Source organism: Poecilia formosa, unplaced genomic scaffold (genome assembly GCF_000485575.1).
Source record: "Poecilia formosa unplaced genomic scaffold, Poecilia_formosa-5.1.2 Scaffold22, whole genome shotgun sequence".
NCBI classification, from domain to species: domain Eukaryota; kingdom Metazoa; phylum Chordata; class Actinopteri; order Cyprinodontiformes; family Poeciliidae; genus Poecilia; species Poecilia formosa.
In genome coordinates this window covers 1285677-1309695 of record NW_006799961.1, presented here as the reverse complement: position 1 = coordinate 1309695, position 24019 = coordinate 1285677, and the positions used below count along the sequence as shown (strand labels likewise).

At 36.6% G+C, this 24019-nt stretch overlaps 1 protein-coding gene across 1 annotated transcript in view; it reads left to right on the top strand.

Annotated features, from left to right (window-relative positions):
• The window catches only part of cntnap2a (contactin associated protein 2a), a 285382-nt gene that overhangs the window by 93632 nt on the left and 167731 nt on the right, over positions 1 to 24019 (top strand). Inside the window, exons 3-4 of the mRNA XM_007547884.2 lie at positions 6505 to 6698; positions 19898 to 20045. Coding sequence (XP_007547946.1) covers positions 6505 to 6698; positions 19898 to 20045 — 342 coding nt within the window. The remainder of the gene's footprint in view (positions 1 to 6504; positions 6699 to 19897; positions 20046 to 24019) is intronic.

Below are 24019 nucleotides of genomic sequence, written 5' to 3'. Positions count from 1 at the left end.
AGAAGGGCATTTAAGTTAGTCATAGAGCAGTTTTTGCTACACTGGCTCTTAATTCGTATTTTACACTGCTAAGGACAGCAGAAGTAAATCATCTTTATGTGGGAGATGACTCAGCAGATTTTGGTAAAAAAAAAAAAAAAAAAGTGAAATTACAGCAAAATAAATGCCATGCAGAGTAAAACATTTGATATGTCCCACAATGCACTGCAATGTTTTCTGATGTCTGTGTTTTGTAATTCATGCTGAAAATGCACCATCTTACTCCAAGTGAAGAATTCAGTGCTTTTTCAAGCTTCTGGGTTACATTGTGTCGCTTTCATGTTTTATTGTGAATTATCTAAAAGTGTAGCTATTTCTGTAAACTATTAATAGATGTAATTTTCACTTTCATCTGAGCAGCCCATAGTATGAGTTTGTTCTTTTATGTAATTATTTGCCAGCCTTTTCCAGCTATAAAACAGGGAGGTGAAAAATGGATAAAATGCAATTAATAGCTCAATATGCTGTTGTGCTACATGTTTTTTTCCTCCCATCTCTCCCTGCTTGTATTATTATCCAGATCAGCCTTCCACAACAAAGATAACATCTACATTACTGTAAATCGATTCTGTCCGATTTTGACTTGTCAAATCCACTAAACTGGCAAAAATGCTGAGGCCATTTCCTTTACACATTCTTGAATTTTAGTGATGTATCATACTTAGTACATAGGATACACACGGACAGCCTTTGCAGCTAAAACAACTTTAAGTTTTTGTGAGGGGGTCTGAGGATTTGTCACTCTAAAGAATGCTTCTTCATGACTTAGGATTCCAGAGGTGACCTGCTCTGCACCACTGCATCTGTTGCTTTGCATTGTACACAATGATGTAAGGTTTTCATGTAGCTACTCACCCATGGAAACCCAATCCATGCAGCCCATGCGTGTGTTTTTTTAGCTAATCTTAATGTTTGGCGTGACTCCGCTTTCTTTCACATTGCCTCCCACTCTGTTTCAGAGTTGCTGTTGTCCACAATTGCTTCCACTTTGATATGATGCCACTTACCGTTGAGAGTGGAATGTTTCGTGGTAGACATTTCACGAATGTACTTACTGCACCGTTGACATGCGCTCACACTACCACGTCTCAATTCATTCAGCTCCTGAGAGCAACTCATGTTTTCATAAATGGTAAGCAGTCTGGAGTCATTCTTAAGTTCTTGATTTCATACCCCAGTGGAAGGGGACATAACATTTGAATTGAATAATTTGGATACGTGTCTCAATACTTTTGCCATAATAGTGCATTAAAAAAAACAAGAAAAAAAACTTAATCAGTGTGCAGTCTATGAATGTCGGACCACAAAATGGACTTAAAAAAATGTAACGTAAATGTTGTCAGATGTTTTTCTCTGTCATCTCAGAGTTTGTGGATCTCATTTCAGCCATTGATCAGAAAAACATTAGAACTAGACTTGGCTGCATGTCCACAAACACGGGTAATGAAAATATTCATTATGTTGCTAAACATTAAAGAACTCTTTAAGAGAATGTCCAGATGCTAGTATTAAATAAAACATTAATTTATTGAAATGCCCCACCAGAAAATGTGACTTAACTTTGTTGAACACTGTTAGCCTCCGGATTTTACACCCATTGTTTGCTGAAATAGCATTTATCATCATTACATAACACATTATGCTTTCCTTTGAACTATGTTGTTCTTTTTTTCCTTCCTTCTTTTGTCCAGAAATTACAGTTCAGACTAAACTGATAAACTCTGGCACTTCATTTGACCTTGTTCCAAATAAGAAGTGATAAATTGTGTAAACAAAAAAAAATAATAATAATATAATAATAATGATAATGAGGATTTTGCATGTGCAACTGGTTGTCATCATGAAAAGTGTCAGAACCATAAAGACCATAAAGAAAGATCAAGAAGAAAATGTTTATGCTGGACCAATAATGACAAAACAAATATCAAATGTATATGCAATACCCCATGTTTTGCATATTAATGAATGTTAAATTTATTGTGCTTGTAAATCTCGTCATTTCGCTGACAGGATCTTATTTATGTGTTTGTTCATCAGGTTTGCATGTGCTGTCAAGTTGCACTTATTTTTGTGTGTGCGAACCTTTAGATGATCACCTACATTTTTTCTGTTGTCTGTTAACAGACAATAACGCTTCTGGTCTGTCATATCTGCCTCTTCTTTTTCTTTATTATCCTCACCTTCTACTGTAACTTCTTGACATCATGTTTTTTTTTGTTTCTGTCTTCCTTTCCCTTTCCTTCTCTCTTTCTCTGTGCTTCTCTGCCTCTCTCTCTCTCTCTCTTTCCCTCCATCTCCCCACTTTCTTAGAATAATTTCTGTCTGCCACTTTTTCTCCTCCTTTTATAATATCCTCTTTTCCTCTCCCTCCTGTCATGGCATTGACTTCCCTGCCTTACATTATCACTCCTGTTCGCCCCTCTCTCCCAAATCTACATTTTCCCCTCGACTGTAGCTTCTTTCTGTCACTTCAAGTACAAGACCCTGTATTTCTCAGCAGTGTCAGACAGAGAAAAGAGACAAGCCAATTTCTCTTGCAGCCAGTACCTTTTGGTCTGTTTGGATAAAGAAAGGGATAAGAAATAAAGACGGGGTGGCAGTCAGAGCATCAGAGAAAAAAGAAGAGTAATGGAATGAAGCCAAAGATAATTTCTATACGGTTTCAGATATATCATGTATTTTATGTTTGCGTAATTATAATGATAATTACCCTAGTGTCCACAGTGTTTGTAGTTCGAACAAACACCATGGAATATAATGTTAAACCCTTTGGGGACTGAGGCTGGTTTTATTTCTTACAGTCTTATTCATTTGCATTTTTGAAACTCTGATATTTGTCAAAATACCGAGGACCTGATCTACACAGAGTCCAAAGAAGAAACTTTAAATTGCATGAGACAGAAAAAAAAAAATGCACATGCACTAGGTTGCAAGCGATCTGCAAAGATTGTGGGTGCGATTGATTTGCATTCGCAAATGATAAAGAAAAGATGAAGTAGAAAGTTGTTATCCTCAATTAATAATTGAAAAATAATAATAATAGAACATTTAATTTAAATAAGTATACAATATGTTACAATACAAGAGTGAAAACATTTAAAAATCCTTCATTCCTTGCGTATATTTCTCTGTTTTGCGTCCTTTTAACTTTTTGTCCTCGTTTCCTAACTTTCTGGTTTTCCAACTTCCCTCCAGTGTCATTTTTCTTTGTTTCCCTCCATCGGTCCTCTTTGCTTCCACTTTGTTACTTTTGTAGATTTCATGTTTTATGCGTATGTGCTATAAAGATGCTTTCTATAAATTTGAAGTTAACTTGAGAATTTTTACATTTGTATGTGAATGGTTTGAAAAAATATTTTTTGAAAACAACAGAGAGCTATTGGAAGTTAAGTAGTCTGGAGAATATGAAATTTTCCTCTAAACATGTGAGACACCTTCAAAATGAGAACAAAGAGTTAACAATGAAGACCAAATAATAACATTTTGATAGAAACACAACATGGAGGAAAAGGTAAAGGACGTAAATCCTTTATGGTTGATGGTTTGAACAAAATTATATTGTTCCCCACTGTGATCTCAGAGGAACCAAATTCCATGTACTTGTATTGTTTTAATATGTACATACCATCCATGTTGCCTGAGTTTTTTCTTATTCAGTGGGAATTTGTGTAAAAGAGAAACTCTATTTAGCCCTTGACCAGAGAGAAACTCACTCATGCAACAATGGAAAATGATATAAGAAAGAAATGGAACTGGGTGATCTGTGTATGCATGTGTGCATCTGTAGTGAATCCGATAGGTATGCATATATCTAAGCATTCATGTATGCACACAGTTCTTTGCAGTGCAAAAGTGACCAAGCATAAAATTCAACCTCAAATGATTAACACTTCCGAAACTGATCTTAAAATCTTCTTGTGTTCTTCTGCTGCTTTCCTTTCTTAAGCTTCTCTTCAGAATTCATCTCTCCCATGTTTCACCATTAGATCATTGCATACTCTTTTAACATCACCATTTCCTCTTCTCTGTATGCATCTGCAAGTTTTTATTGCAACATTTTCAATCCCACGGCCCATTTTCCCAACTTTTCTGCTTACTTTTTTGTTCAGTTTTATTATCCGTTGTTTTTTTCCTCCCATTTTGCACCCTTTTATGTAGCATTTTATTTTCTCACAGCTTTAAAAAAAAAAAGTATCTTATTGTCGCACTGTATTTTGAAAAAAACAAAAAACAACAAAAAAAAAACAGCTGCAGGACAACAGAGCTCTAATGTGCTGATTCCCCCTCCGTTTTCATATATTCTTTTCACTCTGTCATCCTGTAAAGTTTGCCATTGCAGTCATCCATTGGTAATGACAGTCGGCTTTTAATTAAATTACTCTGTCTCCATTCCCTCCCTTTGCTCCATGACAGAAAGATGAAGCACTAGCAGAGAGCCAACCAGCTGGTTTCTCTCCATTCCCCTTTTCTGACATCCTAGACTCTTAACTAATTAAGATCTTGAAGTTGCCAATCGAAACTTTTCAAATAAACGCTCACAAATGCATACAAATGTATACAAATAAAAGGAACCCTTGGAAGCACGAGCACAAACACTTTCAAATCAAACACATAGAATATGTGTCCAAGTAGAGATGAAGCAGCCAACCATGTGTATATAAACTCCCACTTTTGGGAACGTGAGACTCACCAGTTAAGCTAACATGGATGTTGTTGAACCTGTAGGATAAAATTACAGTATTTGACACCCACATTTACACAAAAAAGAATCAGAACAGATAAAGGGCCTTGGCTTCTGGGTGTGATGTTTCCTGCTAGCCCTCCTTTACAGCTTAGCCCACTATTTAAATTAGAATAATTTAATTAGCTTGACTTTATGAGCACTGATCTGTTTTCAGTTTTTATGGTCTTGGTAGTGCTATAAAATCTTTGAAACCGTTTTTCCAAACTCTTAATCACAGTCCATTTTATCCAATGAAAGGAGCTTTCAATCTCCTTTGATCTCCAAGCATGACAAAATTGGGATGGCATTTCGCCTAGCGAGTTAATTGTTTTACAGTTTCGATCATTCTTCCTTTTCTCTCCGCTGTTGTTGTGAGTTTTATCTTCTGATCTTTTTCTACTGCCTTTTGGCTTTCTCCTTCTCTTTGTCTCTTGTTCAGACGTGGCGTCTTGACCTTCTCTGCTCCCCTGTTCTCTCACCTATCCTCCTCCTGCTCCTTTCTTCCCTCCCCAAACATCTGTGTGTGTGACAGGCGAAAGAACAGTGACATTCCCACGATGCTTCCCGACTCCCTTTTCTCCTTTTATTCTTTCTCTTTTTTTTCCCCCTTTTGGCTGATGCTACCATTCGTTTAGCCTGTCACCTTTAATTCCCTCACTTCCAACATTCTACATCCTTCCAATTCTTGTATGATCTTTTGAGCCCATATTTATCTCTAGATCTTTCAGTCCGGCTTTGTCCCTTTGATATCCATCTGTATGTTGTGGTAACCCTGCTTCTGATGATCCTTCCTGTTCAAATAGTTTTGTCTAATGGCGGCCCTGCTGCGTCATGCACTTGTTTGAGCTGTTTAGATGAGCAGTAAAAAAAACTATTCTTTCTACTTAAAACAATGCAGCTTAGTGAGTTGGTTTATCGCAGAAAATCCTAATGACAGATATTGAACATTGATAATCTGAGAAGTTTTTTTTTTTCTGCAACCTCTGCAGTTAACTCCACTTAACTAGGACACCTCATGTTTTTTAGATGCTGTATAATTTTTATTTGAAAGATTTTACTACTAGCTCAGAGCGTACCTCTCTAGTAGTTAATCAGGGTAACAGCTATTAACTCTTTACTGTTTCTTTAATGTAGAAAGTGTACTTGAACCAGCTCTTGGTTTCTAATGCATTTTCTTTGTCTGTCGTTCAGACTTTTTTAATTTGTGTTCTTAATCATTTGCTTATATTATCTATTTGCCATGAACTCAGACTTGTTCCTCACCTTTTTACTCATCCCCAAACTTTTTTTATAACTGATTGTATTGTATATCTTAGATATATTTAGATATATTAGATATATTTTACTTTTGCTGCATTGGGTTTTTAAGATATTGGCAATCTTGTATTGCTCACTGTAGGAGTTTTGTGCACACCACTCTGTAAACGGATAAAGCCTGAGGTTTTTTTCAAAATCCCATTTTCATTACTCAGTGCAAAACTTCAACAATTTAATGTTGTATCTATAATCTTTTACACAACCTAGGATAGTTTTTTTTTATGCTGCAATATATTTTTGTAAATTAAGCTTTACTGGGAGCAGACTTCAAACCTAAATTGTCTTCGGTAGAGGGGTAATGAAGCAATCATGAGTCTTTTTCAGAGCAACTTTGGAACTTTGGCTTTGCGTTGCACTGTAAGGAAGTATGCTGGAGTTTAGAAATCTTTGATGCCCTCCATTTTGAAATGTCATCCACGTTACAGGTGCTGGAGGATGGTCGCCTCTGGACAGTGACCATTACCAGTGGCTCCAGGTGGACCTTGGTTCTCGAAGACAAGTGAGCGCCATTGCAACACAGGGTCGGTACAGCAGCTCAGACTGGACAACGCAGTACCGTCTGCTCTACAGTGACACGGGAAGGAACTGGAAACCATATCATCAAGATGGCAACATTTGGGTGGGTAAATTGAAGTTTAGGTTTATATTTGTGTGTTTAAGTTGTGAGAACATGGAGACCTCTTTATTGCTCACTAACACTCCACAATTATGTTGCACATTAAAAACGGATAAAACTTGAAGAGTACTGGCTATTCTTCTTTGCGGAGGCCCTACAATTTCCACCGGTCTGGGTGTCACTGTACTTTTTTTTTTTTTTTTACTGCGTATCAGTCATATAACTATCTACTCTACTGTCTGTCTTGGAAATATTCTATACAACACAAGAATCAGCACAGGAAACTTTACAAAAGCAAATAAAATAAAAAGATCAGAGGTGGAATACCTGTGGAAAATCCCACCTTTTTGTTGTATCACTGTGGAACTTGGTTTTTCTAATGCCCATTGTCAAGGTGCTGAAACCGATAAAGCACATTGTCTATTACACAAGCTTATGAAAATAAAGACCAACATTACTCCTAAGACAGAAAATGGGTACAGATTTCCATCGACATCCAATCTACTGCTAAGATAAGGTAAAGCATTGTGTTCAAGAGGTATTCCAGTCCATTCCGAATTTATTTTAAAATAATTTTATTTGCTTTTAAAACCCACCATGGCCTTGCCCCATCCAATCTCTCTGAACTGTTGCAGTGTTATACACCTGCCTACTCACCTGATCAGCTGCTTGTCCCTGTATCTGGGACTGAGTGTGAACTCAGAGGAGATTGTGGTTTTGCTGTAGCAGCTCACAAACTGTTAAATGATCTGCCCCTGGAAACTACAGAGGCGTCTTCTCTATCTGTTTAAATCTCTTCCAAAACCTTTCTTTATAGCATTTGACATCATGAAATCTGTTGTTTTTAGGTAATTCTCTTAGGTCATTTGTTGCTTTTAGGTCATTTTTATATTAGTTGTTTTTACTGGTTACTTGTGTATTTTCTGCTAAAATTTTTGTTTTTTGTTATTATAACTCATTTAACTGACTGTCACTTTGGTTCAGCGCTGGTTATCAAAATGGCTTCATAAAGTTGGACTTAAATAGATTAAACTGCAAAATAAGAAGAAACTTGTAAACTAGGTTTGGCTGGATTTAATGAACTTGCAGTTACCAGTAACACTGCGCTTGCCGCAGTCCCTTACTTATTGAATAGTTTTTACTTGTCTGTGAAAAAACAATTTTATGGTTGAAAATTTATCAAGTTCCTGTCAGCTAAGTGTTGACCAAATTTGAACTGTGTTTCTCATTTCTTTTAATCCCAGTTCGGATGGGAGGTAATTCACACAGACTGCAAAGAAAATTAAATTACATTTCTCTAGATTAAAAAATTATTAATGTAAATGGATGTATTATTCATTATAATATGACAGTCCTTTCTATAACCACAGTTAAATCAAAGCAGGAAACCTCTTCTTGCAGAAAAAAAGACAGTTTCACAGCGTGGTGCATTTAAATATTCATCAAACTATTAGCATGGTTTTTACCAAGTGTAACTTCCAAGTGAAAGAGCTTATTGCAGCACCGACTGGCCCCTGGATGCAGGAACTAATCTTTTATTTCCTTGTAAACGTACAGGTACTATTTCAGTGTGTGAATTTTTTCCAAGTGAAATCACAGTGACCTTAACACATATGATTTAGTTGATACAAGTGCAGGCCATTTCCCATTTACTTTGTGACACTCTTCCTCAGTCTCTTTTGTCTGTGCTATTAATGTCACTTTAGTCTCGAGGAAAATTTGCTCTTAAACTTGTGCTATCCTCTTTGTCATGCAGCAATCAGATTTTTTTTTAAACCCACTGGTAAAAATTCACATATTAGCTGCATCACAGTGCGCAAAGCATGTGAAAAATGTAGTGACTTATAATCCAGCAATTATGGTACATTCCTTGTCGAGAGATAAGTCAAATTAATTAAAGTTTCATTGGAACTCTAGCAATATATCACAGTTTGAACTTTAACATTTTGGGCTTTTGAATTTTTTTGAATAATATGACATTTTTATGAAGAACATTTTTCATAGGAAGCTTATTTGCCGTTTTAATTAGTCTCTCCAACCAGACTAGCATGTAAGAGTCACAAGACAACGATCCTGGTCTTTGTAATAGCTAGTGGAAGATTTCACATGCACCACATTTTGTTTGCAGATGAACAGAACTCCATTCTCTGTCAGCAAGAAAAAAGGAAATTGTATATTAGTTCATATTATGGAGTGGACCATTTTTTCTCACGTGGATGTTTCATATAGATGTCTAAAAAAACACCTGATCTGAATGGTGGATTTTGAGGTAGATGGGACCAAAACTTGTGTCTCCAAGCAACATGCATCTTGCATGATTATATCAAACTTTTAGAACCAGTTTGTAAAATATGCTGGGGAGAAACACAAACATTGCTTAAGTCAGCATAGACAAAGTAGAGTTTTCTTCTCCAATATGCCATGTTTGTCACCGACTACATTTTGACTGACTTTCTCAAGTTGAAATGAAATTGCTGATTGATTGGACTACCAGTTCATACTATCCATCATATCTAGACACTTGAACCTGAATGTTAAGTTGTTCTTTGCATTCAATCTCTGACACCTCATTATTGTTTAGATTCAACAATTATTTTTTAGAGCTGTTTTCAGTGACACACGAGGATATTTAAGCTGTCACAAATAAATAAGGTTGTTGTTTTATGCTGAATCATAATTGTTTTGTGATTATTATTCATTCTGAAGAATGTTCCTCTGCCATTAACCCTGATTCATTGCCTCTAATATTTCTGCAAACACTTTAAAAACAACATTAATCTCTTTCGTATTTTGCAACCACAGCTGAGTTTTTGCCTCCGTTTTGTCTAGATGTATGACACACATATTGCTTTTTAATTTATTGCCGTTGTTAGTCAAAATAGCGCTTATGTAAACAAATAAAAAGCTAATCATTTCAAGCTGGGCATATCTCATAAATAATCCATGCAGCAGGAGGGGAAAGCAGAGTGCATCCTTTTGGCTCTTTCTGGTCTCATTTGGAAGGGGCCAGTGGAGAGCAGCAGTCTACAAGAATGCAGACACACACGTTGGTTGCTCCTTGACACAGCTTGTTGGTGATTAAGACCATCCTCCGCACCCCCATAAACTATTTTTGCCATGTGCAATGTCTGTGTGTAAGCAGTGCTAATATTGAAGCAATCAGTGCTATTGATCAAATGGATTAGAGGGGATAGTTGAGCACATGAACCAGCTTAATGTTTCTGTATCTCTCACTCACACACGCGCGCACACACACTGCTACCATCAGACCCTGTTTCAGCCTGTTCAATCACGTTCGGCTCAATCCCCATTCACCACTGAATGAGGCTCGCACAGTGATCCCCAGAGAGAAAACCACCTGTCCTGCACTTTTATGTATGAGAGCTCTTTTCAGGAGGCTTTAGCCACCAATCACCGCCTGCCATTACTTTTTGCTGATGACTTAACTCCATTCCTGCCAAACTGAGAGGTCTGACTACTTTTGGCTTTCATCAGAGCTTGTTGTCTCAATACTAAATCAGCTGTTATAACTCCATGTCTCGTTGTGAAGTACAATCAGTGAGCATGTGCAATGCAATATTGCTTTTGTGAAAGATAATGTTTTAATTTGAAACTAATGTACCACTAAGGGGTCACAATGACACAGATAAATGACTAATAATTAATAAAACCAAAAGCCCATCCTTTCTCCAACTTCATTTAGTCACTTGCATCATGATTTGCACCCTTGAATAGATCTTTGCATCAATTTTTTTTTTCTAATTAAGCATAGTAAGTAATTCAAGGGATAGAATAAAATTAAAAAGAAGTGTGATTTGAGGTTTACCATTTCTATCATGGTGGTACAGTTTATTAACAGCAGGAGATAAAGGTGACAACAAATGCAGTAGTGACGCCAATCTTGCTCATCTAGTCAGAAGTCAAAATGAAATATCAAACCACATTTTTAGGGTCAAATCTGTTTATCAGAAATGATTGGGACTAATGATCTCTGATCATTTTACTACAGAAGACATATTTCATCATCACGAGGCAAAATTAAGTCTTCTTTTAAAAAGAAATTTGCAGGTGTCAATGTTTTTCATCCAAGCACAGCACATATGATAATTAGCACCTCATAAGTGTTCATACAGTGATTTTTGCACCTGACTACTTTGTCTTAAAGCACACAGTTGGGGAAATGAATTTTTACGTAAATCCCTGAGATTTTACGTTATCCTCAATGGTAACTGAGCCATTACTTTAGTGTAGACACAATGTTTATTCATACTGTTACAGAGAGTAGACAAGTGTTAAGCACAGGAATTTATTTTTTTCATAAAAATACATATTTTCTTAACTAAGTATGTTAAGTGTCATATTAAGGTATTTGGAGAGCCAAAAATAACGTAGACATATCCAATAAATTGACAAATTATATTGTTTTGAGTTGTTTTTTTTTGTTGTTTTTTTTGTCACTTTAATTTTCACTTAACCCCGCCTCTCGCCTGGAACGATAGCTGGAGATAGACACCAGCTAACCCCCCGACCCCAATAGGGACAAGGGTGTACAGAAAATTGATGGATGGATGGATAATTTTCACTTACGCTGTCAGAAAGGGCTATGGCTAACCAAAAAGACAAGGATGCATGGTTATAACACATTCCGGATTATTATCGGCGCACTGATACCCGAGAGGTTCGCAGGAGACAGAAGTGAAAATTGGATATTCAAGAAGTGCAAAATACATGCAATTTTTTTAATGTGTTTCATGTTTTTCAATTATTAGAATGATTTCTCATTATTGGGTCCTCCCAACTCCACTTTTCCTGGCGGCCTACATGCAGCGCTCATGGTTGGACCTACAGAATTGACTGTGCTTAGTGTGACAGTCTTTTTGGAAGACCTATTTGTGCCCAAGCTTCAATTTCCTTGGTGAGACCTTAATTCAGTATTGACACCAGCCCTGTTTAGTCCGCTTTAATTCAAATCAAGTTTGTTTGCCTTGAAAGCCCCCTCTGTTTTTAGAGGTGTGATTGCACAATCAAACTCTGATTCAGACCAGAAAACAATCTCTGGTCCGCCAGAGAACCTAGCTTTCGATTCTGTTGAAATCAACTCTGGTGCGGTCCGAATGCATTTTAATACCAAATGGGCCTGAGATTGCTTTAGAAGCAGGTAGCGGACTACAGCACAGAGGATTCTGGGTAAATACCATCAAAACAAACACCCATATCTAGCGCTAGCAGGACATATGGCTCATGTGTTTTTTTTTGTTTTTTTTTGCTAAAATCTAAGAAGAAATCAACAGCAGCTTAAATATAACTTCACTCCACTTTTGTTGTTTACATACAGAGTCTACTGGGATGTCAGGTGTAAATAGACCTTCTTTTTAAGAGTCAGAACTAAGGAACAACTATATATATATCATTTCATTATTTGGGATTAAAGTAGATATGTTTCTGCGAGTGGTGAAACTGGACTTGATCTTTCACAGCAAAGGTTATCAAGGGTAACAAGTAAAGTGTGTCACTATTAGTAGGTCGCAGTGGTATCCACTGTGCTATAGATCGTATTTCAGTTGAACATCAAGGTGTTCAAACAAGCATTTCCTACTCTGTGTGGAGCTTTTTTTTTCTAGTGTGCAACTGCGTCTTTTTTGTAAGTACAAACAAATGTGTATGTGCATTCTCTAGAGGAAAAAGCTACTAGACTGTGGCTTGTCAGGTAAATAGATGAGGAAGTCTTTGTCTTATGTCAGTGATAAGGTTTAATTCGGTTTCAAAACCTACAGAGAATGCACTGATCAATCACACACCTGCATATAAACATCAGTGGATTGCACTCTGTGTCTCTTTCTGCCTTCTTTTTTTTTTTTGCACGACCACTCTTAATAATTTTCATTGTCAGTGTTGCTGAGTGGCAAGAACAACTGGATTGATGAAGTCAAAGTTAGGTTTGAGATAGTGATTATAATATGGTTTTTACAAAATGCAGTATCCAAATAGAGATATTGATTAAAGTAACACTCATTGCCTTCCAGTATGCAAGATCAGGTTAAGAAAATAATGTTTAAAAGCAAAACCCAGACATTCCTCTCTCTTGGACAGCCTCTCTCTTAATCACATGGGAGAAGGGAATGGGAGCTACACTAACAGCCAAATCTTCTAAAGGTTTGCATGTACAAAAGCAGGTGCAAGCGTGATGGCATGTGCAAACTTGACCTGCAAACAACACGCAAACAGGATTGTCAGCAAAATAACCAGAATAGTGGCTGCAAAAAAGTCCCTTGTACAAATCCTGGGTTGGAGTCTTTCTGCGTAGAGTTTGCATGTTCTCCCCATGCATGCATGGATTCCCCCTGGCTTTCATGTGGAGAAGTTCTTTGCTGACTTCTCCAGCATTTATACTGACTTTCCCACAATGGCAGCTGGAGATGGACGGAGGGTTTCACATCCCTACAAGGATACACTGGTATAGATAATGAATCAATGGATGGATGGTTGTCAGAAGCACAGATGTTAAATTTACAGACATAAATGTGGTACTTTACAGTGACTTCTACTCATTTCCTTTAATATAACTTATGTGGTACTGTGAATTTTTCTTTTTTCAATAATGTGTCATTGACAGGTACTGTCAAATTACACTTTTTCCAGTTTGATATGAACAGGTCATAATTATTGAAATTTTGAACTTTTTCTTTTTTTTTTTTGGAATTCAAGTGATAAGTGATTTTACCTTGAAAACAATGATATGTTTATTGCATTGCTGACTTTAACAAAGTCAGCAACGTAAAACAGGAATTTGCAAGTCAAAACGCAGATTTACAGAAGAGTTAATTTGCAAGTGTAAAGGCATGCAACCACACACAGAGGGCTTCATCTGTGCAAGTTTTATGTGCAGCTAAGCATGGGGACTTTGCTCCATCAGTGTTGGTCTTTTGTGATCTGGGGAACGAGGGGGGAAGGTGCCAAATGTTCACAGCCTGAGTAATGGGCTATTAAAATTCCATTTCTCCCTTCCGTGCATGTATGTGTGAATTTATACGGAAAATACTGACGAGGGTTCCATGATGAAATGTTTCTTGACCTTAAGTTTAGTGCTTTCACCATTTCCTCCCTTCTTTTTCCAGTGTCTGGCCATAATTAATGAGAGTAAAAAGCAGTGCATGAAAAAGGTACTGGCATGAAATGTTCAAAAATTATCCGTAATTTTTCGTCTAATAATGTGAGGCAAAGAAACGAATCCATTTTCTGTGGTCACCAAGGCTTTGGTCGACCCTTTTAGCAGCTGAGGGCAGTTAATGAAAGGCTGAGTTGGCATAGGCCATAATGGGAACAAAGAAATGTAATAACTTACAGGCTTCTATATAAAATATTAAAAGAATGTTAGAACCAACCATATATCTTTTTATGTGCAAAAATACACATTTCACAAAAGGAGAAACTATATAGAAACTATAACTGCTCTAAAACATATTTTTGTGTGAAACAGTAAAGTCAGAATAAAAAGAATCACGATGTTGTTAATGTCATCATAGACACAAACTGCTATGGTTCGTTTCTGAATAAATTAAGTGTTGTGTCGCTTATTTTCCAAACAAGCAGCAACAAGATCTGTGTGGCTCAAGTAAAAGGTTTCTAGCTATATTGAGAAAAAAGAAATAGTCATGACTCTGGATGATCTGGAGCGATGGATGATCTGTATGCTCCAGCATTGTGAAATCCTGTCAGAGAAAACTACCGGGTTACTTTGCTGTATCCTTTTACACATGGGGCCTGCAATAATCTGTGCATATATCACAGAGCTGTTACGTAATGCTGAAGTTGTCAAAGAAGACAGAACCGATTACTGGGTTTCGGCCATGTATGGTTTTATGTGGACAATTTTATTTGGAAAAACATGTTCAAAAAAGAATCGCATCACTCCTTCTTGGTGTAGGCATATTTTCTGAGGTGTTTCATATGTAAATGATAGATGTTGTTCTTAAGTGTTTTCCTATACAAGCCCAAACTGATTGTAGAAAGTATTTAGGGTTAGAGTTACTTTGGGTACCAGCAATATGTCCCTGGTGACTTTCAAAAAACTTATTTTGTTGCATTGGGATTTTTTTTCTCTCCCAAATAAATCTAAGGCTGTATTTTTCCTATTCATGATTTGTGACACTGCTTTAAAAGATAATATTTTTTGCTTATGCAGTTTTTTTTAGTTTGCTTATTTAACTGCAAAAAACAAACTAAAAAATAGTGAAACTATGCAGTGAATTCCATTAAACCTATATTTAAAAAAAAAGAATAATAATACTCAACAATAGAAGTATGAACCCAAAATCAGTAAGTTGATTTCTTCCCGTTTGTTTCTGACACGCAGTTTTAAAATGAATGAATTTTGATTCTATCAGAACCAATGATGGGGACTTGAGTCAGTTGCCTGGAATTTTAATTTTCTGATTGTAGAGAAGTGGTTAGAGTAGATAAAAATGCAATAATTTGCTGTTTTGAAAATCAGCCCTCAGAATGTGGTGCACATAGTTTCTGGAAAAGAGCATGGTCAGAATTTCCTCTTTTCATATTCCTGGTCTAAATTAAGCATGACCAAAGATTGGCCTGCATAACTGGCTCAGGAAACGCCACAGAGTCGCACAAACAGAACTATGCCCAGGCTTTCGCTGAAACACAGAATTTCTCTATGGCCCGTCTGTTTAGTCCCAAGCACTTGTCAGTAAAAACAAAAGAACAGACCAGCACAGACTGATTTCCCCTGCCTTTTCAGAGGAAACACACACCAATGGGCCTGACTCTGAGCTAGTCCAACAAAGAGTCCAGTGGCAGCAAGCAAATGCCAGAAAACAGCTTTCACTTGTTGTTTCTTAGTATCTGGAGATCTGTCCACAGCCCTGTCCCTGGCCATCAAAACAGAGACACACAAATATAACGCTCGCATACAGCCAGACACTCCCTGCCACAAAAAAGACTCTCACATCCAGGAAATGAAAAAACATTCAGCCGGGGAGGATAATTAAACGAGCGGGGAGCAGAATTGACGATGAACCGCTGAGTGTTTAGACAATGAAGGTAAAGGTGTGTGAATGTGTGTGTTTAGATATGTGTTGGTGTGTCTTCTGTCGATATAGTGAGAGACGTTTGTGTGTGTGTGTGGGGGGGGGGCAAGAGAAGACAACAGCAGGATTTGCGGACAAGCTGTAGGAAAGTGATTTAGTTGTGTTTTCTTGAGAGACAGCAGCCCTGGTGTTCGAAAACAATCAGCTGTGACACTGACCAACTGTAAGCTTACCTTATTACTTTTTGTTTTCAATTCATATTTCCTCTCTTCGTTTTCCATTGATCACATAGTCTCCCTAATCAATTGACAGAAACGCTTTGCTATAATTCATCCCGTGTTTTCATAAAAAAAAAAAAAGAAATACATGTAACTATGGTAATCCCTTCAGTTAACATTATGTACATAAATACAACAGTGGAATTGGAATTGTTTTATACGTTTATATACACTTACCTTGAGCAAAATCTTCAAGTTGCCTTTGATACTTTGTTGACTTTGCTGTCATATATTAAACTTGAGTGCTTGATCAAATACATCCGCATTCGTGCATAGAAACACATTGACCCCGACACAAACAGAAACCAATACACACTACATGCAGTGACACATACATTTCCAATTACTCAGTGGTTTGCTGTTTAATGATTTGACTTTGACGTTAGGGGAATTAAATGGTTGACTTGTCCGACTTTAGCAAGGCATTTTCTTCATCTCCATCCTCCTCTCCTCCCTGTCTTCCTTTCTCTCCTCTACTCTGCATAGTAATGCCTTTGAATTGAGCTGTTCATTCAGCCAAGCAGAGATAAGTGCAGAATTGCAGGATGAACACAATAGAGAAAATAAAAATTGGGATGGGGGTTGGGGATGGTGCTCTTAGGTGGAGACAAAAAAAATTGTTTTGTTCTCTTTCTCTTGCAGTCTTTCTTATGAACTGACAAGGGCAAAGAGCAATGTGTGGTTTTAAAAAAGACATCTCTTAAATACTCAGCCTAGGCCTTAGAAAATAGTTAATATTCAGTTTTTCCCCCTATGTTCATGAAATGAGCTTTACAGTGACATCAAGTTTTGACGCTACAGATTTTCCTAAATAGCATGGAGTTCAGGCTACATCTGTGCATGTGTGGACTGTTCAACCATTCTGGCTCAGCCAATTAGCCAGGAGTGTTTAAAAATAAAAAAAAAGAAGAAGAAGAATACTGGAAGCTGAATAGAAAAAAAAAAGAAACAAGCAGAATGGATGAAAAAAAATACTGATCAAATGAGACAAACTGATTCATATGTAAAACATGCTAAGCTTGGAAACAATCTAATAGTGAACATTATTGAAGAAATATTTTATTTAAAATGTTTATACTAAATGAATTAGCATTTTTTTCCTTATTTTTCATATCTTAGCAGGTGATACGAGGCTATTCTGAATTAGACATCCTGCTCATTTCATATATATATATAATCTGAAATTATAATAAATGTTCTTGTTGCCTGTTAACATGTTGCCCATCTTCTGATCTTCTGAGAGAGCAGACAGCGTGTTGAGCATCTCTCCAGTTGAATGCAATATTTATTCAGAAAAACGAGAGCTGTTATAAATATATGGACCTTAATCATTTTTTTTCTTTTCTTAATAGGTATGACCAGCATGTTTCCTGCATTCAGAACAAATGTAACTTCTTTTCTTTTTTTCACAGTTTGTGACATTCATACCGTGCTGAGTGAGTGCTGCAGTCTCTTTCAAAAATACTGCCACTGAGTAAGACACTTAACCCAGATCTCCAGGATGTGAGCACCTGCAGAGAGCTGAAGCTCCAGTTAAAGTATTCTGAAAGGCTCTGCGATGACTCATGTGGAGCTGTGTAAATTTGAGGCAAGGCGATAGTAAAACCATGTTTGTGTTTTCAGTTAACCTTTTCCTGGATAAATAAAGATTAAAAATAAAAGCAAGGAACAGTGGATGTTCAGTGGCTCTGAGCTTACCATGAACTTTTGACCATCTCCTTTGCAGATAGCATATCTTCAGGGGTACATTCCTGGGTCACTGAGGAGTCGGGTCAAAGCAAGACTGTCTGAACTGTTTTCTGTTTTTCCCCCCCCCCTGCTACAGTCGTCCTCTTCCCTGGCCACTCCAACTCTTATCTGAAAAAGCACATGGCTGCGTGGTGTATTTCTCTCATCTTGTTACCTACTATGTTATTAATGATTTGTCTCCCCAACGGTTTACGCCAGCTGCTCTGTGCATATGTGTGTGGACGAACGGCACAGGGAATGGGACTGTGGCGCGCATGTTTATTTCACACAGGAGGGGGAGGAACAGAGGTCGAAAACAGTTTAGGGCGTGTGTAGAGGTGGATTATTGGACAGTTAGAGGTTGTCCCCTCGTATTTTCGTCCGAGTGAAGAAATGGAGCAGGAAAACCGAAGACGAGGGGAGGAAAAGCGTTATTATTATCTTAATATAAACGATATTACCATAGGCTGTACACAAAATAAAAGTGAAACAAAGCGGTTCGTAGGAGCATTTCACTTGGATTTCATCAAATCTGCGACACATTCAGCTATTGCTCTATAACCACTACACCACAAAAATAAAAAACAGAGTCATATATAAATCAGGAAACAAGATTGAATATGCTGTCGGGAGATTCACTCCAGCAGCCTGTCATTGAGATCTGACATCCAATCCACTTACAGCAACGATGCATGAAACAACAGATGAATGCAACTCATGCTGTCAAGCTTTGATGAATATAAAACAACTTGGACATGTCCCAATCATAGGCTTTGTATGAGAAATGGACATAGCCACTGTGACATCACCCAGTTTCATGTACACTTCACTTTTGAGGCTTTTTTATTTTATTTTTTTTACACCTTTGGGTTTTAAAGTTAAGGAGTTAAAGGTGAGGTGCAAAAGATGATGCGACTGAGATGGTTTTTATATCAATAAGGAAAAACAGAGTTTTTTTCCTTGTTGATATAAAAGTTTTATATATACACTATGAAAGGGATTTGGTAAGATAAAATCGGAGGAGAGTCATAAAATTATTGAACAAAAACATCCCATTTATAATTTGGTACCTGTTTTCAAATTGTGATTGCCAAATTTGTAGAAAAATATATATAAATATGTAAAACAGAAACTTTTATCTTCAATAGAAATAAGTGTTTTTTTGGCTTGAAGAAGCAATCTGAACTAATGCAAAAATACAAGAGTATTTAGCATTAACTTGTTCTTTTTTTTTTTCCACATTTACTCTAACTATGCTATGTATAATGTAATGAGGCAATTCTGGAGTAGTGCTGAAAAAAACAGTAATATTATATGGGGGGGAAAAATACATCATGTATGTTCCAGGTTTGGCTTTCCAACGTAGCAAAAGCTTATTTATATGTTTGCTTTCACTTCAGTTGATAACATATAGTGCTGCAGAGTTCATAGGGCAAACAATCCCCCTGAAAAAAAAGAAAAAATATGAGCCTGTATTGAAAATCTAAAACAATCAAAGGTGTGTATAAAGCTGCTTAATCTTCTTAAACGGGTCGAACCTTCATAATTTGAACTATGTTGTTGGTCGAGAGTCAAAAGACCTTGCTAGCACTTAGCCATTAGACTGGGATGGCATATTGTAGGAGAAATAGGGTTTAATATTTCACACTTTCATAAAATAAACAACAGCAAATATATTTAAAAAAAAATCCAGCCAGACGTAGGGCTTACGATTCCCTGCGTGGCTGTTAGCTACAAAGGCTGACATAACCAAACAGCAATTCCAACAAGAGCTGTCATCATTGTCAAACTTTTAGTGTCACCAGTGATATGCTTGCTTGGTCTTTGGGGGCTTGTTCTAGTGTCTCTGTCTTGTGATGCCAGATGCTTACCATCTCCACTGTCTGTCTTCCTCGTATTGGGTTTAGTCCCGTCACTGCTGTTCCAATTGGAAAAAAAAAAAAAAAAAGCATTGGCAGCAGTTTATTTTGAAGCACATCGACATATCTTACTTGGGCACATCTTCTGTTTTTATTAGCTTTTAGCTGGATCTTATAATAAACCATACGGTTTTTTGCTAGGTTTTTGGTGATAATGTATATATAAGTCTTACAGTTATGTATTTGTCTTTGAATATTTGTTCCTCATTGTTGTTTTGTTTTGTTTTTCTCAGGCGTTCTCTGGAAACTCCAATTCAGAAAGTGCAGTTCGCCATGAACTGCAGCAGGGAATTGTGGCTCGATTCCTCAGGCTCATCCCAGTAGGCTGGAGTGAGGAGGGACGTATTGGGCTCCGCATAGAAGTGTACGGCTGCTCCTACTGTGAGTTAAGGCAAACATCTTCTCAAATATTGGTTTGGCATTGATTTTCTAACAGCTGGAAGCTATAGTTCCTCGATTGTTCTCAGACATGGCACTGTGTGCTGGAAAATACATAATTCCACCCCTTCAAAAATATTTGTTCTTTAAGCTCTTCTCTTATAGATGTCATATTCTGATTTTTTTTTAATGCATTCTGCATTTTAATGACCTTAACACTGACTGAGGATCTGACTGCATCTTTATGAACAGTCTGTCTTATTCAAGTCAACTACATGACTTTTTTTTTTTTTCCAATAACCCTCAAAATATATTCATAAATTTAAAACAGTCGTACTTTGTCTAACCTTGTAGGCAAGCACACCTTTCAAGAGAGTTTCTTTCAGCATCTCAATAATCATGCAGTTCATAGAAAAAAATACTTTTTTCATTTGACGACGAGATCACGATGAATATGTGTTAGAAAAACAACATGGAAGCCAGATTAATGCACAGATTTTAACTTTTTAGGCCATGATGTAGAACTTTTGACCCAAACCTTGAACTGCCATATTCAACAATTTGTTGGTCTGACTTGTTTTTCTCTTGTTTATTTGTCTTTTTTTGCATTTTTAAACACTCGTTGCAACCGTTTCCTCCATTGAAATAATAATTTTAAGAGGCTTAAGATTTTAATCAAAACTGTAGAAAGGACCTTCCTATTACTAGAATTAACTCATTTTAAACTCTGTATCAAAAACGGTAGCATTTTTCCTGTACATGAATAAAATAAGTATAATGTTGGCAAATGTGAAAGTGAACAAAAAAAGTTCTCAGATGTTCATACCGCAATATGTCGCCATGCAATCTGTGCTAATTTCCTGATTGATTCTTATTGGGATTTTAGGATTTGTAGATTTTAGCCGCATAAAATTGATACTTTTAGCTCTTTGTGACATATTAGTATATATCACACACATAAAAAAATTGTCAAAAAAGAATTATAAATTATTCAGTTTATTACATAAATAACTTTTAAGGTCACTGATAAGAATCAAAGTGCTGAAGCTAAATACAGTCTAAATTTTGTCAGTTATCTTCTGGGTTGGTTGAGTTTATTACACTTAAGGACTGACATCATGTCCATTACTCTCTGGGACTTTATTTTAAAGTTAATTGTATCTTTTAGACACACTCTTACAACACACTTACGCTTTGCCACACAAAAAATAATTTTTAGTTCCATTTCATGGATCCACTTAAAGTGATTTATAATGGTTTGTCAGATGTATTGTAGTCATATTTAAGGTTTGTATTTCACATTAGATTTTCACATAGGCCCTTGGTAATGGCTTTAGAAATAAATAAGTGATAAACCTATTTCGCAGTGCACATTTTTAGACTGGAAAACAAAACAGTCACAACCGACTCCTGCTTTTGAGTAAACGCATCATCTAGGGAACTGACTCTCCTGCAACCTCTCCGCTCTCATTCTATTAAAGGGCGCCAAATTGATTTTGATAACAATTTCAATTAAGCCTGTGCATAAATTACTTTTATAAGTGACACACGTACTTCTTTCATTCTGGAGATGTGATTATATAGTGTGTGGATACGTCTGAGCGTGTGTCTAAATGTGTGTGTGAGAACACAAGGGCATGCATTGTATTCTAGTCAGTTCTCAGCGTCATTGATTACATTCCCTTGTTTCATTTCCTCCCCGCGTCAAAAGAAGCAGGTAAGTGATGATAAGGATGACAAGATGTGCTACACATTACCCAGAAACACCGAGTCAGACAGATATGTGTTTCTGAAGGCAAGCAGAACAATTTGCGTTAAAACAAAAATATCTGCCCCCTTTAATTTACATCAGTTTTCTCACAGTCTCAGCCGTACAGATTTCACCATGAAAATAATGACAGTACCATATGATATCTTCCCATTATTCAACATGAAGCAGGCTTGCAATGGCCAGGACATTTTTAATTCATATTTAAAATTTACCACAACAGTAAAACTACTGGATTGACAGTAAATGGTGTTTTTTTTAAAGTATTTTGGCAATGTATTTTAACAAAAAATATTTAAAATGTTTGCTGTTTTTTTCTTTAGACAATGTAATGGAGAGAGTGTTACTAAATGTTCATAATGCAAATGTTTGTCCATCAAAAGTTTCATGTGAGCGTTTTATCCCCCAACCGCAAAATAAATAAATAAATAAATAAATATATATATATATCATCTTTTCATGAGAAACGCTGGCAAGTTTGTGATTGCAGCATGTTTTTCTTTTACTTTTTTAAGACTGTACTGCGAAAGGAAAACACACAATACAATTATGATACTGCTCTCCAAAACAAAAACTATGTCTTCAGCAACAGAAAGTGTAAATGTTTCACTGAACACAGCCGGGACGTGCAAAGTAAAATCACACTTTTTCTTTTCAAAACTAAATTATGTAAACATGTCGTAAGATTAACCTTTTTCACGTAAACATTTCTTCCTTTTTTTCTTTGGAGCATTGTTCAACGGGTTATCTCTAAAGAACGATGTAATATAAAAAAATTCAAAAACATCTGTTTGTTGTCAAAAATGAGCTCGGAGTTTGTTTCCGACAGATAAGAACGTTGCCCACCATGAGTTGACATCTGTTAGATTACAAATAATAAATACACAATGTAATAAATAAACACATTCTTTCAACTCAGATATAAGTGATAACAGAGAGATACTCACAACATCTTGCACATGCACACGCCCCCCGGTCAGATGCATCATATTTCAGAGATGTCTGTCAGCTGTGTTTTGAAGCCTGCAGTGCTTTCTCATGATTACCCTGTCACTACTCCTTCCTTCAGCATTCAGTCAGAAAATGAGAACACATACATTTGTCTGTTCTTCTACCCACCCTTCTCTCCGACTCCTCAGCTTCTTAGAATCTGTCCCTCGTAAAAAAAAAAAAAAAAAAAATTTCCTGCTTCCCAAACGAAAGATAAGAGGAGAGGTACAATGTAGGTCCATGACCAAAAAAACAAAAAAACAGAATGAAAAAGGAGAGCACAAAGGAGAAGTAGTGGGAGGCGAAGGAGGCAGATAAATATAGATGTTATGTTCCAAGCATAATCGCCAAATATGTTGGCTGTAGATGAAAATCCTGGGTTTTCAGAGTGTGTGATAATTAAATGCAATGCCACATTATGACTCATCTAAGACTTTGCAATAAAAGTGAGTGTCTGTGCGTGTCTGTGCGTGTGTGTGTGTGCGTGTGTGTGCGTGTGTGTGTGTGTGTGTGTGTGTGTGTGTGTGTACATCTGTGCCAAACCTAGGGGTTGTAAAGGAGACATGATCTACCGTACTGTGGAATTTACATGCTCATTTCCATTACGATTAATGTAAAATGTAGAGAAAAAAAATCTATTAAATCATTGTCGAAAAAAGACACAGCATGGATTATGTGTTTAATAAATCAAAGTCAGAAAAAAAAATAGTTAAAAAATGTTTGGATTAAACAGTGATTAGGGAAATTTCAAAGGAGTGCCAGTGTGTTGCAAAAGTGTTCATATGCCTTTTTCACTATTTGTAACATTACAACCACAACAAAAATATAAAATGATGGCTAAATAATGCATGACTGCCTTAGTCATTTAATAAATAAAGTATGGCATGCATTTTTATTTAGCCCCATTTTAATCTTAAATTAATCCCACTGCAATCATTGCCGTCAGAATTAGCCGTGTTGGCAAAGAAACACCACCTGTGTATAATTTGAACATCATAAAAAGTTATTTTATGAAGGCCTCAAAGGTTAGTGAGAGTAAACAAACAAAGATCAATAACCTTAAAACTGCAGTAAGTAACTTTCACATATATAAAATAAAGTTATCTAATTGTTAATTTACATACTCTTTTCCATTAAAACTTGTCAGTATGTCATGACAGTATGAAGTCCCCTGATATGAGGCAGATAATCTCTAAAAAGATCAAACTCCTCTGCCTTC